Source organism: Thamnophis sirtalis, unplaced genomic scaffold (assembly GCF_051295495.1).
Source record: "Thamnophis sirtalis isolate CommonGarterSnake01/CBP01778 unplaced genomic scaffold, rThaSir2_p1.2 scaffold_5, whole genome shotgun sequence".
In the NCBI taxonomy this organism is placed as follows: domain Eukaryota; kingdom Metazoa; phylum Chordata; class Lepidosauria; order Squamata; family Natricidae; genus Thamnophis; species Thamnophis sirtalis.
This window is the reverse complement of record NW_028261385.1, coordinates 14,029,762-14,046,464: the sequence shown is the minus strand read 5'-3', so window position 1 is coordinate 14,046,464 and position 16,703 is coordinate 14,029,762. Positions and strand designations below refer to the sequence as shown.

Here is a 16,703-nt window from a genome sequence, read left to right as displayed (position 1 = left end):
CCAGTGTGGTCCGAAGACGTCTCCCTGGTGATGTGGTCAGCATGACTAAATGCCAAAGGTGCACAGAACGCTGTTACCTTCCCACCAAAAGTGGTTCCTGTTTTTCTACTTGCATTTTTACTTGCTTTCAAACTGCTAGGTTGACAGAAGCTGGGACAAGTAACGGGCGCTCACTCCGTTATGCAGCTCTAGGGATTCAAACCGCCGAACTGCTGACCTTTCTAATCGACAAACTCAGTGTCTTAGCCACTGAGCCACCGCCTGCCTGGCTAATCTTTGTTGCCTCCCAAATGTAATATTATTCATTTCAGGAATAATGGTAACAATTTAGAAAAGTTATTAAATGAACTAATCATATAAGTCGAAATTGTGGTATTCCTCAATTACATGTATTCCTCAACTTATGACCACAATTGAACCCAACATTTCTGTTGCTAAGCAAGGCAGTTGTTAAATGAGTTTTAACCTTTTGGCTACAGTTGTTAAGCAAATCACTGCAGGTGGTTAAGCGAATCTGACTTCCTACATTTACTTTGCTTGTTGGAATCTGCTGAGAAGGTTACAAATGGTGATCAAATCGAGTGTGCAATTGTGCGACAGTGCAATTGTCAAAAGTACATTCCAGTTGCCAAGCACTCAATTTTGATTATGTGACCATGAGGATGCTGTAACAATCACAAGTACAAGGACTGGATGTAAGTTAGTTTTTTTCCAGTGCTGTTGTACCTTTGAATGATTGCTAAACAAACAGTTGTAAGTCAAGGACTACCTGTTCACAGAAGGTATACCGGAATCTAAAGAGAAATATACTTTCAATCACAGATTGCTAAAAAGAAGAGAAATAGTGTCAGGGTAGTGATTTAAGAGCTGATCAGTTGCTGCAATGATGCAATGATGTAATGATGGGAATGAATCAGCAAGGTTTTTGTCTGTTATTGCTTTAAGAGCCTGTATAACAATAAGAGGCCCTGTTAGGGTGTCTCTCTCCCACCGTGTGTTCTTCTCTGCTGTAATTTGCTCTTTTTTTTTTTTTTTGACATCTCCCTATAGTACATGTATGTCAGGGGTGGCATTCAGCAGGTTCTGACGATTTCTGGAGAACCGGTAATGGAAATTTTGAGTAGTTCGGAGACTCAGTAAATACCACCTCTGACTGGCCCCACCCCCATCTATTCTCTGCCTCCTGAGTCCCAGCTGATCAGGAGGGAATGGGAATTTTGCTGTAATCTTTCCCTGGAGTGGGGATGGAATGGAGGTTTTACCATATCCTTCCCCCGCCATGCTCACCAAGTCAGGTCACGCCCACCAGGCCACGCCCGCAAGACTGGTAGTAAAAAAAATTGAATCCCATCACTGGTATGGCCTTTCGCAAAGCCATTAAAACCTGGCTTTTCTGGCAGGCTTGGGGCTGTTGCCCCCTTGATTGAGGTCCAGCCCCCTCCTGATTGGGTGTTTGTTGTGTTTCCCTTCATTTCTGTAAGCCACCTGGAGTCCTCAGGGATTGGGCGGCATAGAAATTTAATAAATGAAATGAAATGGTATGTGTGTGTGTGTATGTATGTATGTATGTATGTATGTATGTATGTATATATGTATATATGTATATATGTATATATGTATATATGTATATATGTATATATGTATATATGTATATATGTATATATGTATATATGTATATATGTATATATGTATATATGTATATATGTATATATGTATATATGTATATATGTATATATGTATATATGTATATATGTATATATGTATATATGTATATATGTATATATGTATATATGTATATATGTATATATGTATATATGTATATATGTATATATGTATATATGTGTGTGTGTATCTATCATCTATATCTATATATCTATATATCTATATATCTATATATCTATATATCTATATATCTATATATATCTCTATCTCTATCTATCTATCTATCTATCTATCTATCTATCTATCTCTATCTATCTATCATCTATCAATCTATCAATCTATCTATCATCTATCTATCTATCTATCTATATATATATATATAATTTATTCTTTTGTAGATGAAAAACACTATTTATTACAAAGCTGCGTTTGCTATTATTGCTTTTGGGCTTCTCACATAGTTAAGCTGTGTACACTCTGACACATAGTTTTGCATGTCCATCTCTCCCTCTTTTTAAAACTTCCTCATCTCACCTTCCCCAGGATTTCCAAGGTTGGAGGAGGTGAATTAAGGATTGAGGTTTTCTTGCATTTTGTGTCTCTTCCGTTCTCAAATTTTTTTCTGCCTTGTTTATGAAGATATTTGGAAGCCTCAGTTGTCTTGGATACTTGAGCAAATTAAAATCTCACCCTCTACAACCTCTGCATACCAGTCATGTATCTCCAGCTCCTCCTTCAGCAGAGGAGGGTCATAGGACAAGATGTTGTCAAGAAGATGAATTCTCCAGCGACCACCTCCATAAATATATCACCGTCTGGAAAAAATGTCCTTGAATCTTTATGCATGCTTTTATTTTTGAAACAAGCATTATTAAAAGTCCTTATCATCCTGGTGCTGGAAAATGTAGACCAGTGAACATTTTATACATGAAATCACCCTCATGTGCAATATGTGGATTGCCCAGTTCTCCTTCAAACTGTATTACAGGTTCAACCCAAAGTGTCTGCATGTAGGAAAGGATGTGTGTATTAAACAAAGTTGAATATAACATGAAAAGATTTGAACTTTCTGAGAGCTATATGCAACGGAATTTAATTTTAATGTATGTCGATAAGTGTATATTCAAATAAACTTATTCTAAGTTCTAAACTCACATAAGGTTCAAGAAGTTCAGCGATTTTCAATATTCCTTGGATGGTCTGAATTAAATCAATGCCACTCAGACTATCTTCCTTACATAATTTGTAAGGGCATCAAGTCCATATGTGTATTGAAAAAAAAATCCCTTCTCACTCTTATAGATAACTGCAGAGTTGGTATTTAGCGAGTTCTGACAGGTTCTGGAGAACTAGTAGTGGAAATTTTGAGAGTGGGGAGGGGATGGGGATTTTGCAGTATCCTTCCCCTGCCATGCCCACAAAGCCACGCCCACAGAACTGGTAGTAAAAAAAATTTGAATCCCACCACTGGGTGGTTGGTGTCTTCTTCTATCTCTGGTCCTCTTCCAGAGGCCCGGGAGTTTGAGAGTTGTGCGAAAGATCTTAACTATTCCTAGCACTCTTCTCAATAGAGAGCAATGATGTTGTTTCTGGGATCAGTTCGAGCCCCTTTCCTGGCTTAGGAGTTACAGCTCAAGTGCTCCTCCCTACCACCATTGGAACTTCTTTGCCTTTACTTTCCACATCCTCTTTAGTTCCTCCTTCAGGTCCCAGTTCTTCTCCAGCTTCTCATACTTCTTCTTCCTGATGTTACTGCCACTTGGCATCATTATATCAGTCACCACCATTGGCTTCTACTGTCAGGGTAATGATTTAAGAGCTGACCAGCTGCTACCATGATGTAATGTTAGGAATGAGCCAGTAAGGTTTTTGGGCTGATATCACTTTAAGAGCCTGTAATAAGACATGGCCTTGTTCGGGCATATATCTCTCTGTGTGCTTCTGTGCTGTAATGCTGATTGCTGTTTGTTTGAAATCTGACTAAAGTATTTGTATGTATATATTCTTTGTAGATAAAACCACTATTTAAATAACTGTTTACTGCATTTGCTCCTGGATTGTCTCACATAGTGACACTGTACATACTCTGACATCTACTATTTGCCTACTACCACGATACTTGATTGATTGGTCAATACCTGCCAGTCTATCTGGATCTGGAAGTCCTGTAGGATCTTAGCTCTCTTTTGTGGGCTCTCCCGTTTTTGACTTAAGAGGGTCTAACCCATATTCTGTACAGATGTTCCTGTACACAATGCCAGCTACTTAGTTGTACTGTTCAATGTATTCTGTACCTGCTGGCATCTTCCACCCTGCCACTATGTTTTGGACTGTCTCTGCATAGCCTGCTCCTTTGGTCCTGTCTAGTATGGTAGAGCCTTGCTTTTATGCATCTGGTGTTTAGTGCTTGTTCTTGTGCTGCTATGATCAGTATCTCAGTCCTAACATGATGGAAAATCTACCATATTTTTTGGAGTATAAGACACATCGGAGTATAAGATGCACCAAGATTTTGAAGAGGCAAATGAAAAAAAAAGTTTTTGCACTCTGCAGACCTCCCAAAAATGGCCTGTTTTTCACAAAAATGGTAAAAAGGGGGCATTTATAGCCTTTAGCAGGCTTATAGAGTACTTATGGGGGCTGTGGGGGCAAGAAAGAGCAAAAAACAGCCTTTTTTGCTCATTTTTGCCCTCCCCAGCTGCCAGGAGCACTCCGGAAGCCTCCTAGAGGCTATGCACGGCCATTTTTGCAAAGGGAGTGGGGTTTCAGGAGGCAAAAAAATGCTATATTCAGTGTATAAGACACACCCAGATTTTCAGCCTCTTTTTTGAGGGAAAAAGGTGCGTCTTATACTCCATAAAATATGGTACATTACCTTGAGATCTTTGGTGGAAAGATGGGATAGATAAATATTAATTAAAATAAAACATAGGAGCATGGTTATAGCTCAAGGGGAAAGTGAGCTCATTATGCTTTGTTCAATTCAATGCTCCTTCAATTTTATTCTTTCACAAGTGTTAGAATTTCCCAAATTTTGTTTTGTTGCAGATGTAAAAAGTTAATCCCTGCTTCTCTTCCCCACAAAGGAACTCAGATTGCAAGACTGACACCTGATCTGAATCAGAGCAAAATGACTTTCATCTCCAATCATTATCCCAGCAGGATCCCTCCTTCAATTACCCATCTCATCATTACCTATGCATGGAGTTGATGCATGAAGAAAAATGTTCTTTTCTCCTCCTTCCGTCCCCTGCCCACCCCATATGACCTCTGCTGACATCGGCAAGTCAAGCCAGAGAAACCTCCGTGCGCTGACCCAGGAACGCTTGGATAGGAAGGAGCCCAAATGATTTAATGTAATGTCTCTATCTTTGGACTCGCCAATTACGAGAAATACCAATAATCAGCAGCCTGTTAAATTGGGACTTTTAATAAGATGTTAAAGTAGGAGGCAGCCTCTTAGTTTCTCTTCGCTGCTCTCATTCCTGAACAGCCAAGCGCAATTTTTACAAATGGTGATTGCTAAGATCTGGAGGACTCTCAAAAGAAAAAGAAAAAAAGATAGAGAGGGAAAAATGTGATTTATAGTCCAATGCCGTATCATGCATAAAACATCTTGGCTATTTTTAAAAACATATATTTCTTTTTTGGTGTTTACTTTGTCTAACATCCAACTTTTAGTTAGAGTTTTTTTTTGTTTTTTTTATTTTATTTTAGTTTAGTTTAGTTTAATTTAGTCTATCTAGTCTATCTAGTCTAGTCTAGTCTAGTCTAGTCTAGTCTAGTCTAGTCTAGGGTCAGGGTTCCAAATAGCAACTAAAATTAAATCAGAGTCTGAGGCAAAGGATTCCTCAAAGTTCCAATTATTAAAAGAGCCATGTTGGCACATTTGGAAAAATCCAAATTTGAAAGCTTCCAGGTTTTCCCACCCAATTGAAAGTTCAAGATCTTGCCACCACACCCACAAGTCCATCACATGGTTCAATCGTCCACTGCCACACTGGCAGCTTCCACCCATCCAGCTCCGGCCAGGTGCAGAGACAAAGATGACCTTGACTTTCTAAGAAGAATGTTATTATGGCTATGTATCACCCAAATCCGTATAATCCCCCTTGCATTTTCCCACAATATAAAATAGACAGTAGAAAGCGTGGCAGGCCTGAAGTCCAAAAGAAAAGATGGCTTGCAGGTATGACAGTCTAGTCTAGTCTAGTCTAGTCTAGTCTAGTCTAGTCTAGTCTAGTCTAGTCTAGTCTAGTCTAGTCTAGTCTAGTCTAATGGTTAAGGTGCCAAGCTAGAAAGCAGGAGATCATGAGTTCAAGTCCTGCCTTAGGCATGAAAACTAACTGGGTGACTTTTGGTCAGTCTCTCTCTCTCTCAGCACAACCCACCTCACAGGGTCGTTGTTATGGGAAAAGTAGGAAGAAGAAAGTGGATTGGATATGTTCACCGCCTTGAGCTATTTATACAATTAATAAAGGTGGGATACAAATACAAACAAACAAACAAACATTCTATTTTAGATGCTGGTGGTTGCAATTAGATGGTCTTTCAGCCTTAAGAGGTATAGAAGGAAATATGTGGGATTCAGGCTGGAACGTTGCACATTTTCTGCAAAAGGCTTCCTACTATTTTGTTTGGTATGTTTGTATTTTATATTATGAATTATTATTATTAATAATAACAGTAATAAACAGCTGAAATGGCACCGTGTCACGAAGAGTCAGACATGACTCAATGATTGAAAAACAACACCCATATGAGAAGGAAAGAGATGGGAAGAAATAGCCATCTCATGGATGGTTGAAAAGTGCAATCAGAGGTGATTGCTGTGGGACAGAGGTATGAATCAGATATGGCATTCAGCCAGTTCTGACAGGTTCTAGAGAACCGGTAGTGGAAATTTTAAGTAGTTCAGAGAACTGGCAAATAGGCTGGCCCCGCCCCTGCTGCCTCCCAGCTTCCCAGCTGATCTTCTTTTCTTGCCCTGAACAGGAGAACGGAACTGGAACGCAGGTTAGTGGGGTGGAGAGAAATGGAGATTTTACAGTATCCTTCCCCTGCCACGCCCACCAAGCCATGCCCACCAAGCCACACCACGCCCACCCAGCCACACTCACAGAACCGGTAGTAAAAAAAATTAAATCCCACCTCTGGTATGAATGTGCAACATGCAATGCTGATAGTCCTTCCCTTCCTTCTTTGAATTCTTCAGCTTTTGTGCTTGAGTCATGCTGTGTTGTATGTGCCCATCAAGAGGGAACCAAGATCAAGGTCTAAGGTGAATGTCCCAAAGGTATTTTTTCAAGAGGCAACTGGAATTTATTGTCTTTCTTTGAAGAGGTTTCACTTCTCATCCAAGAAGCTTCTTCAGCTGTGACTGAATGGTGGGGAATGGAAGAATTTATGCTCCTTGCAGACAGCTGGTCATGTGCATTCTTTAAAGAGAGTCGTTGAGGCCACTTGGAAATTAACTCTGTCCTCAGGGTCACCCAGTGGTGGGTTGCTAATCCCGTTCCAACCGGTTCGGTTAGAATGGGGCCGGCGGCATCCTCATGCACGCACGCAGTTCACACATGCGTCTTAGCGCCTGCGCGATGCTCCAGCTGCTTGTGGAGACTCGCGCAGGCACTGTATGTGCCATGCGCCTGCGTGGAAGCGCGGAAGCCTTCAAAGACCGGTAAGGAGCGCAGGCGGGCGGGCGGGTGGGCCCTTTGCTGTTCCCGGAAGTTACTTACTTCCGGGTTCGCCGACCAACCGGTTCGCGGGGACCACCGCGAACCTGTTGAAACCCACCCCTAGGGTCACCTGACTAATGCAAATGGGTGTCAGCCTGAGGAGACAGACAAACCTCCAAGTGGCCTCAATAACTCTCTTCAAAGAATGCAAATGACCAGCTGTCTGCAAGCATAAATCAGAGCTGAAGCAGCTTCTTGGATGAGAAGTGAAATGTCTTCAAAGAAAAAGAAGAAAGTCCAGTTGCCTCTTGAAAAAGCACTTTTGGGACAACTATGACCTGGATGCCTGAGAGTCTTCATAGATGTCTAAGGTGGATGAAAAATGTGGTTGAAGCAACAGACTTCATTCTTTCAGACAATTGCATATAGAACGGACCTTCTACTTCTATCTAAGCAGTTTCATAAACACTTTTGCAAGAAGGAAAATAAACTTAAGGAGCTTTCAAAAGCTTGTAGAGAACTTCCACTACTCTTATATTGCCCAGTTCAATTTTTCCCACAGATGTCGCATTTAAGAAGCTTCTGCATTTATTTCAACTTTCATTTTGTATAAATTTTCACTGGCAATTCTGGGTGATTTTCCTCCTCTTTCAAATACATCCACATACATCCTCTGAAAGCGGTAATCTGATTGCTTCCATTCTGGGCTATTTTATAAACAGCTAATGTCTCACAAATTAGATAAAATCAGACTCACAGTCTTTATTGAGAGAAAATATGTTTGACTCAATGACTCCCTGTATTTTGTCATTCATAACGCTGAAATACATCAAACATATTTTAAAATTGTGTAGATGATGCTATTGCCTCTAAATGATACCATCTAGTATTAGATTGTAACAATTCAGGGACCAAAACCATCCATCCAGTGTATGAAATATTAAAGTGTATGTAATTTATTGTAATAGCTTCGCTAGAATGATAGCCTTAAAAGTAAAACTTTTGAGAACAAGTAAATGTATCAAAAGCAATTTAATACGTACTGTCAGCTATACACCGTTGATGGAAATAACATAGAAAAATGTAAATTAAAAAAAGGAATATATGTTTTGCAAACTATGGCACATAACTCAAATGTACAATCTCCAAACAAGAGTGCGAATGTCTAGAGTATGCGTACTACTTCAGGAGAAGATTAAAAGATTGTAGAGAGTAAGATATATTTAAAGCAATTTATAACCTTCTAGCTGGATTCCCCTGCTTCGCTACGAAACCATGTGATAGGGTCAGCCCGCAGGCTGAATGAGCCACATGCTGGCCATGCCCATATAAGGCAACTGGCAGTTGGTACAGAGTTCCTTTCAGGTGGGAAGGGGAAGTAGAATGTCTACGTCCTTAGCATCGACTTGTTAATATAAAACTGTATAAGAAATACTGATGATCTGATGGTCATTTCAAAAAATCATTCCTTAGCAAGCACTTAGAAGCCAAGAGAAACATACATGCCAAATTTCAAGTTCGTAGGCTTTACAGTTCTGGAGACTCCATGATGATACATGAGTGGTATTTTGCTTTTATATATATAAATTCCTTTTTAATAGACTGCAACATTTGGAGTAATGCATATTTTTTTAACAAAGCTCTTTTTTCATTTTGTATATTGAATTTAGAATAAATATAAACCCAACCAATTTTTACCCTTCCTTAAATATTAATATCTGTTTTGTACCTCTTTGATTTGCAGTTTTTAATTTTATTGTACTATATATTAAATGATGCTAGCTGCTCTGAGAAATTTATTAAAGAACAGGCTATACATCATTCCACTAAATGAAAAATAAATAAATTATGTTTCTCTGAAGAGGGATTTGATAATTATTTCCCCTCTATAGAAAACTATTCTATTTAATACTTAACAACAACAACAAAAAATACTGGTTTATAGTTTTAACTTTGTGCAACTTTCTCTTTGGAACTTAAAATACATTTTGAAATGTATTTCTCCTTCCAACAAGAAACTATGGTTAGTTATAGAAAGAAGCCAAATGGAAATTACTTCAAGGAATAATGAATCAAATCTCATCCTTCACCCTCTCCTAAGCTCTTGACATTTGTCAAATACTTTACACCAGGCGTTCAACCTTGGTGACTTTAAGACTTATGAACCCCAACTCCTAGAATTCTCCAACTAGCATAAAGGTTGGGGAATTCTGGGAGTTGAGGTCCACAAGTCTTAAAGTTGCCAAGGTAGGACACCCCTGTATTACACCTTCTTTCTCCAACCTTGATGCCTTCCCAGTGTATGGTTTTCAAACCTCAGAATTCTTTGACATACCAATGCCTGCTGCTAAATTCTTGAACTTTACATATTCAGAGGATAACCAAATTGAGAGAGGATGATTGTACGGAGACCAGAGCATACCAAATTGTTGCTATCTGTCTTCTATATCAGGGTGTTAAACTCACATCATCATGGCAGCATCACATGACATATTGGGACTTTCCCCCCCTTTGCTAAACCAGCCATGGGTGTGGCCAGCCTGTGACACATTCAGCCCATGGGCCAGGAGTTTTACAGACCTGTTCTATACCATTGTGCAGGAAATGCTCAACCGAAAACTCCATAAATTTATGGGATATGGGATGAAGAGATATTTGCTTAACCTTAGACAGAACGAAGAGTTATTATATGTATTTATACCTCTTGCGATGAAGGTTGGAAGTCACTTTTTTCTATTTTCTTTTTTCTTCATTATATTTTTCTTTTCTTCTTTTTATTTTTGCCTGCACTTTTTATTTTTTCTTTCAGGAGTGGGCTGCTGCAGGTTTGCACGGGTTCGAGCAGTCTTCTAGCTAAGGATGTGACGAGTTTGGTGAACCCGCAAATCCCAACCTTGGCTGACCCCGCCCACTCATCCCCACCTGCCCTGTCCCTCACACCCCACCCCTCCCAGGAGTCTCCATGCATCCCATTTGGGATGCGAGATAAGTACAGGGCCTGCACGGAGGCTTGGGGAGGGTGAAAAAATGAGACTTCCAGAAATTCCAGACGTCCAGAAATGGGCCCATTTTCAGCCTCCAGAGGGCCTCTGGAGATTGGGGAGGCCATTTTCCCTTTCCCGGAGGCTCAAGAAAAGCTTCCGGAGGCCAGAGATGGTGGAAACACCCCCCCTCACTGTGGGTGAACTAGGCCATGCCCACCATGGCCACGCCCATACAGCAACCAGGCAGAGAACCCATTTTTAAAATTTTTTGAAACCAACCACTGCTTTCTTTCCATTCTATTTTCCCCCTGTAAGTTTAGTATTAGGGGTTTTTTTTTACTATTGTGATAAAATTCTATTATACAGAAACATAGAGAGAGAAGATGAAAGGGAGAAGATTTTTAAAAAGTCCAAGAGAAGGTTGAAAATCAGGCTCAAATTAATAGGGTGGAATTTAACAGACATACATTTAAATTCAGTAGAACTCAACACATAAACACTGACTGTCAACCTGTTCCGTGTTGTTTGCTCAAACCTTTCAACTTGCTCATTATTTACTGTGCATTGACTTTTTTTAAAAAATCTTGTATTGATAGCTCTTCAGATTTGATCTGCAGTCAGATGGTTCTGAAATCAAATAAATAACTCAATACAGCAGAGGGAGGGTGATCAAACTTCGTGGGATCCTGTCTGTCAGAGCCACATATTTCTCTATGTTTGCCGTAATAACATCAGGGGTTCCATTAGAGTTTTATACATATAATTACCTTAATATTCATAATGTATACATGCTGTACATAAACATTCTGCCTAGGAGTCTCAATTTTTCTAGCATTGCTGCTTATTAAACAGAAGGAGAAGGTACATTTGCACACAGCTCCAACAATTGCAGCCTTTCGTAAAAATTCACCAACACATTCTTTCCCCCCCCCCCCAGTGCTTCAGTATCTATCTATATGGCTGTTTCATCCGATGATGGAAAGAAAATTGTCTATTGCTTATTGTGACTGCAGTACTAATACGAGTGCTTGATCACTTTTTAGATTCCTCTCACCTATCATCCTGTTTCCACTTGTCCCCAGCTTGATATATTTTTGAAGCTTTCAGAAAAGGCATAAGAGCCAAGGTGGCGCAGTGGTTAAATGCAGCACTGCAGGCTACTGCTAGATCAGCAGTTCAGCGGTTCAAATCTCACCAGCTCAGGGTTGACTCAGCCTTCCATCCTTCCGAGGTGGGTAAAATGAGGACCCAGATTGTTGGGGGCAATATGCTGACTCTCTGTAAACCGCTTAGAGAGGCCTGAAAGGCCTATGAAGCGGTATATAAGTTTACTGCTATTGCTATATTGCTATAAAAGTAACACTTTTTACACACATACACACACACACAAATAAACTGTCAAAACAAAGTTCTGAAACCAATCCAACTAAGTTCCATGAGCTATAAAGTTAGAAGGAGGCAGAAAGCAGTAGAGGAAGTGCATTTTCCATTTTAGAAAAGTTTTATTTTTCTTGAGTCTGAATTAATCTGTAAACCAGTTAATTCCTAGCTTCAAAGGATGCCTCTTATTTTTGAAGATCGTAAACATGCATCTAAGAGTACAGAGCAAGAAAGGGATGATTGGAGACATTTAAGACAAAGAGGAATATCACAAATATATTACCGCGGCAATAATGCCATGTCTAATTTTGCAGGGGGGAGTGGGGGAAACAAATGTTTGAACAAAAGAAGAAAAAGATTTTTTAACATCCTTATATTTATTTAAAATTACATTTTTCCTCAAGGCAAGATTTCTTGAGGCTAATTACTGCAGACAGCTATCAAAAAATTAACATTTCTCTAAGTGCAGCAGGCTAACAGCAAATATTATAATTTCTAAGGCTTGTCTCTTAAGTTGTTTGTTATGAAGCTTTATTATAAAAACACAAGAAGTGGGTGCTAGATATGATTATAGACAAATCTTGTCTCTTGTTATTAATAATGATCAGTAAGATATTTTCAGGGAACCTACCAGCAAGCTAGGAAAACAACAACCTCTCCATACTTTTTTGCCACCTATGAACTTTTGTTCTGATTCTACAGTACATCTTGGCATTTATTCTTAATTCCAGGTTACATTTGCATAGGATTTTGCAATCTTATGAGAAGACTAAATTACAAACAAGTTATAAATTGTCAGGGATAACATGCAGATCCTTATCTCCCATTCCCTACAGAGAAAGCAAAGCGTATATTCTATCATCTGAATAATGTATTTTGCCTCAAAGGATGTATATCACCCAAAATACAGGTCACCCTATTATTTTCAAACATCAGAAAAATCACCAACATTCCAAATCATGTAAAAAAGAAGAAATCACAGATATTTTTTTGAGAAAGCTGGAATCTACTGGTGATCTCTGGACCATACCATCCCAGCAACAATGGATGTTGAGGCAATCTATCCCAACATCTACCAGAAGGATAAACTATCTGGCTATTTAAAACATCATCATTGGCAAGACAAAAACACATCTGGATAGGCTTTGAGACTTCATACTTAATCCAAATGACTATATTATATCCCTACTCAGTTTAAAATAGCTACTTTTAGCTACCATTGGGGATAACAACACAACCACACAAAGAGAAGACCCAAACCTGGCCATATTTGCCTCCACATTTACAATGACAACTTCATTACAGGTCCATACAACGTCACCTACAATGTTATTTCTTTTGGATTCTTATCCTCTGATGCATGTCATCATGTCATAGAGCCGAGGTGGCGCAGTGGTTAGGGTGCAGTACTGCAGGCTACTTCAGCTGACTGCAGTTCTGCAGTTCGGCTGTTCTAATCTCACCGGCTCAAGGTTGACTCAGCCTCCCGTCCTTCCGAGGTGGGTAAAATGAGGACCCGGATTGTTGGGGGCGATATGCTGACTCTGTAAACCGCTTAGAGAGGGCTGAAAGCCCTATGAAGCGGTATATAAGTCTAACTGCTATTGCTATTGCTATCATGCCAACGATGTCCTTCCAAATTCTACAGGGCACAAACTAGCCAGACTTTGCACAAAATAATACACGGGCCCTCGCTGGACCTCAGAGCTGACAACAGCAACAAGACAATGGCACATTTTAGCCTATCAGGACCATCCTTCACTAATCTCAAAACAACAGGGGTAGAAGTTTGTGCGCCACATTCACAATCAGTTACAAAAATTGGCCACCAAATGCCATTCTATTTTTTTTTTAAAAAAATCAAATCCATTCCAGCAGACTTGAGCAGGGAAAGTGGATTTTTTTTGTCCTTTCAGTTTGCAAACTGGTAGTAACACTCAGTCCCCAGGAGTCCATGAGAGATTCTTCTCTGTCTCAACTATTGCATACACCCATTAGCTTCCCTCCACTTTCCCATCAAGCCTTTTCCCATCTTTTAACTCATGTAATAGCATATATCCTCTTGCAAGTGATCAAATGGGCTGTTCATGAAACCTTATAGCAATAGTACACCCACTTATATACCGCTTCATAGTGCTTGTTAGCACTCCGGTATACAAGGTCCGTGTATTGCCCTCCCAACAATCTAGGTATCCATTTTACTGGCCTCAGAAGGAAGGAAGGCTGAGTCAACCTTGAGCCGGTCAGGATCAAACTCCAGAGTGTGGGCAATTAGCCTGCGATACTGTACTCAAACTACTGAGCCACCACGGCTCTTCAATAAATGAGGTTTATGCCTCAATGAAGTTGACCAGCTTGGAAGGTGTTATCAGATTCCACATGTTCTAACTTTGCAAATGAAAGAAACCTTAAAAAAAATTATAATTCCAGCTTCAAACAAGCCATAAAATATCTTCTCATTCCAACCTCAATCCTTACCTGCTACTGAAACTTTGGCTGTTCGACTGATGATGGCGCCAGTTCCTTCTAACGATGCTTCACATTGATAAAGGCCTTCATCGGGTTTATGATGTCTGGAATGGACAATGTTTTGTATCAAAAGAGATCCATTGGAAAACTGTTGTCTTCTCTCGTCCACTGCCAAGTTTAAAAAGACGCCATCCTTTTTCCATTTGATTACAGGAAATCCTTGATCTGATTCCGCTGTACAGTTCAACAAAACGTTAGTTCCCCGTGTGGTGACGGCATCTGAAGGTTCAATCAGGAAGTGCAATGTTGTAAATCCCATAATCTGTGCACCTGTTGGGATGAACAGCCAAAAATAATCTAATTAGTCATATGCCAGGAAAGCCTTGTTTCTGCAAGATGAATATCCCCAAAATTGGAAACATTATATATGTATTTATGTATGTATGTGTGTATGTGTGTGTGTGTATGTGTGTATGTATGTATACTACTCCACCTCCCCAACTGAAAACAACTCTGTTCCAACTGTCAGTTGCCTCACATTACTTTACCTCAGTTCAAACTGGCAGATATTCCACTCCTTCATTGAGGAGCTGTCTGAGGCTTCTTACAGTACTAAACATCGATACCTCATCAAAATGTCTACGCCTTCCACCTATGGAATTGCTTCCGGACAGAAGGTGATGGGAGCAATATTCCCTTTATCTGTTTCAATCACCGACCACCACTGAGCCAACAGATTGTGCACCAAATTTCTCCTGCAAAGCCCGATCACATAGTTTTGTCGCGAAGCACGGGTATCCAGCTATATATGTATGTATGCATGCATGCATGCATGTATGTATGTATACACACACACACACACACACACACACAAACGTACACATTTACAAAGTTACATTTAATGTTCCAGCTCAGGTTAAAAAAAAAAACCCTGTACATTTGAAGAATATACATATCTGTTCTGTCCCCCCCCTTCACGGCTCTTAACACACGGCAAGACAGGCAAACTTAAAAGGAAGTCTTTCTTTATCAGTTTTCAGTTCAAACTGGCTTCGAGCCCAGAAATAACATAAATACAATTCTCCAATAAGAATGCAAAACATAAAACTCTTACAAGCACTGCAGTTCTTCCACAGTCTTCACAGATCAGGTTTACATGAAACACCAAAGCACTTATCCAAGTGTAACAGGCATAAATCACGATTAATAAGCAAGCAATGTTGTACAAACAAGGAACACTTGAAGGAACGATGTTGACTCCAGCAACTGGGGCATGGCAGCATCCGTCTTTTTATCTCCAAACTTCCTCCCACAACCCCCAGCTGCATACTAAATCTTGTATCCCAAAAAGACTCTCAGCAGAACTGAGCCACAACACATATCTATCTATCTATCTATCTCCAAAATTGAAAGTTCAGGAAAATTTCCAATTTTGGGTATGTATGTATATACGTATGAATGTATTATATTCTTGAAATGTACAGGTTTTTTTTTTACCTGAGCTGGAACATTAAATGGAAGTTTGATTTTACTTTTAGGAAACATTCTGGCTACAATTTTAAGTTTACCAAATAAAATAATCCCCTTCCTCAACACATATCTTTTCTGAACCACAATGAAACCAATTTTAGGAAACATACTGTGTCACATGTAGTTGAAGCCTCACACATAAATATGCAAAGTTAAGAATTTACATTGCAAGAATATATTATTGTTTCCTCACTCACTCCACTCCACACTTATTCTGTTTTAGATACTTAAATAAAATGTAAACATACCTAAACAAAATGTATCTTAGAGTTTACTTGGGAAACACACACATGCATACATACATACACACACACACAAACACACACACACACAAACACTTTCCTAAAGTTTATTAAAGTAAAGAAGTATTTAATCAAGTGTAGATTTGCATCCTGCCATCTGCAAAAACAAAATAACGAGGAAAGATAGACTAATTTGCAACTTCAGAATTTAACCAAACTCCCCAAAGCCTTTTAACTTTCCAAATCTGAACAGTATGTTGAAAAAAGAAATGGTTAGAATCAAATTCTGCTAAAGCAGATGCCTATCAGTATCTTAAGATCTAATTCACTTTAGAGGGCTCAGCTTTGTTGCACTCTAAGTGTTTTATTACTTCTATCTTAGTCCTCTGCACATAGAAGAATGTAATTCCCAAAGGATATCAATTATTATATATATATATATACACAACCAAATTCCAGGCACATCTTTTTATAATGAGATGTAAGATTCTTAAGGGATTTTACATCTCTTCCACCACTCTTCTTTCCAGATAAGCCTTCTACCATCTCACCGAAAGAAAACAAATTCCTTATTTTGAAACAGTGGCACTTTATTGCTTTCAGTATATCAAGTACATAAAGTCACGGGAGTTAAACAAAGATTAACTCTCTTTTGATGCAATTACCCCTGCCAGTGAGCTGCAATTTCAGTTATTCATATGCAGTCAAAAGCTACAGTTATCTGAAAATTGCTTTGGTATATGATGCTTAATAGCTTG

General features: G+C 39.3%; 1 protein-coding gene across 1 annotated transcript in view; it reads right to left on the bottom strand.

Annotated features, from left to right (window-relative positions):
* Positions 1–16,491, bottom strand: part of DCC (DCC netrin 1 receptor) — a 734,614-nt gene extending 718,123 nt beyond the window's left edge. Inside the window, exons 1-2 of the mRNA XM_087715396.1 lie at positions 16,395–16,491; positions 14,183–14,503 (exon numbers count right to left, since the gene is read on the bottom strand). Of these exons, the coding sequence (XP_087571522.1) occupies positions 14,183–14,503; positions 16,395–16,491 (418 nt within the window). The remainder of the gene's footprint in view (positions 1–14,182; positions 14,504–16,394) is intronic.
* Between the last annotated feature and the right edge of the window lie 212 nt (positions 16,492–16,703).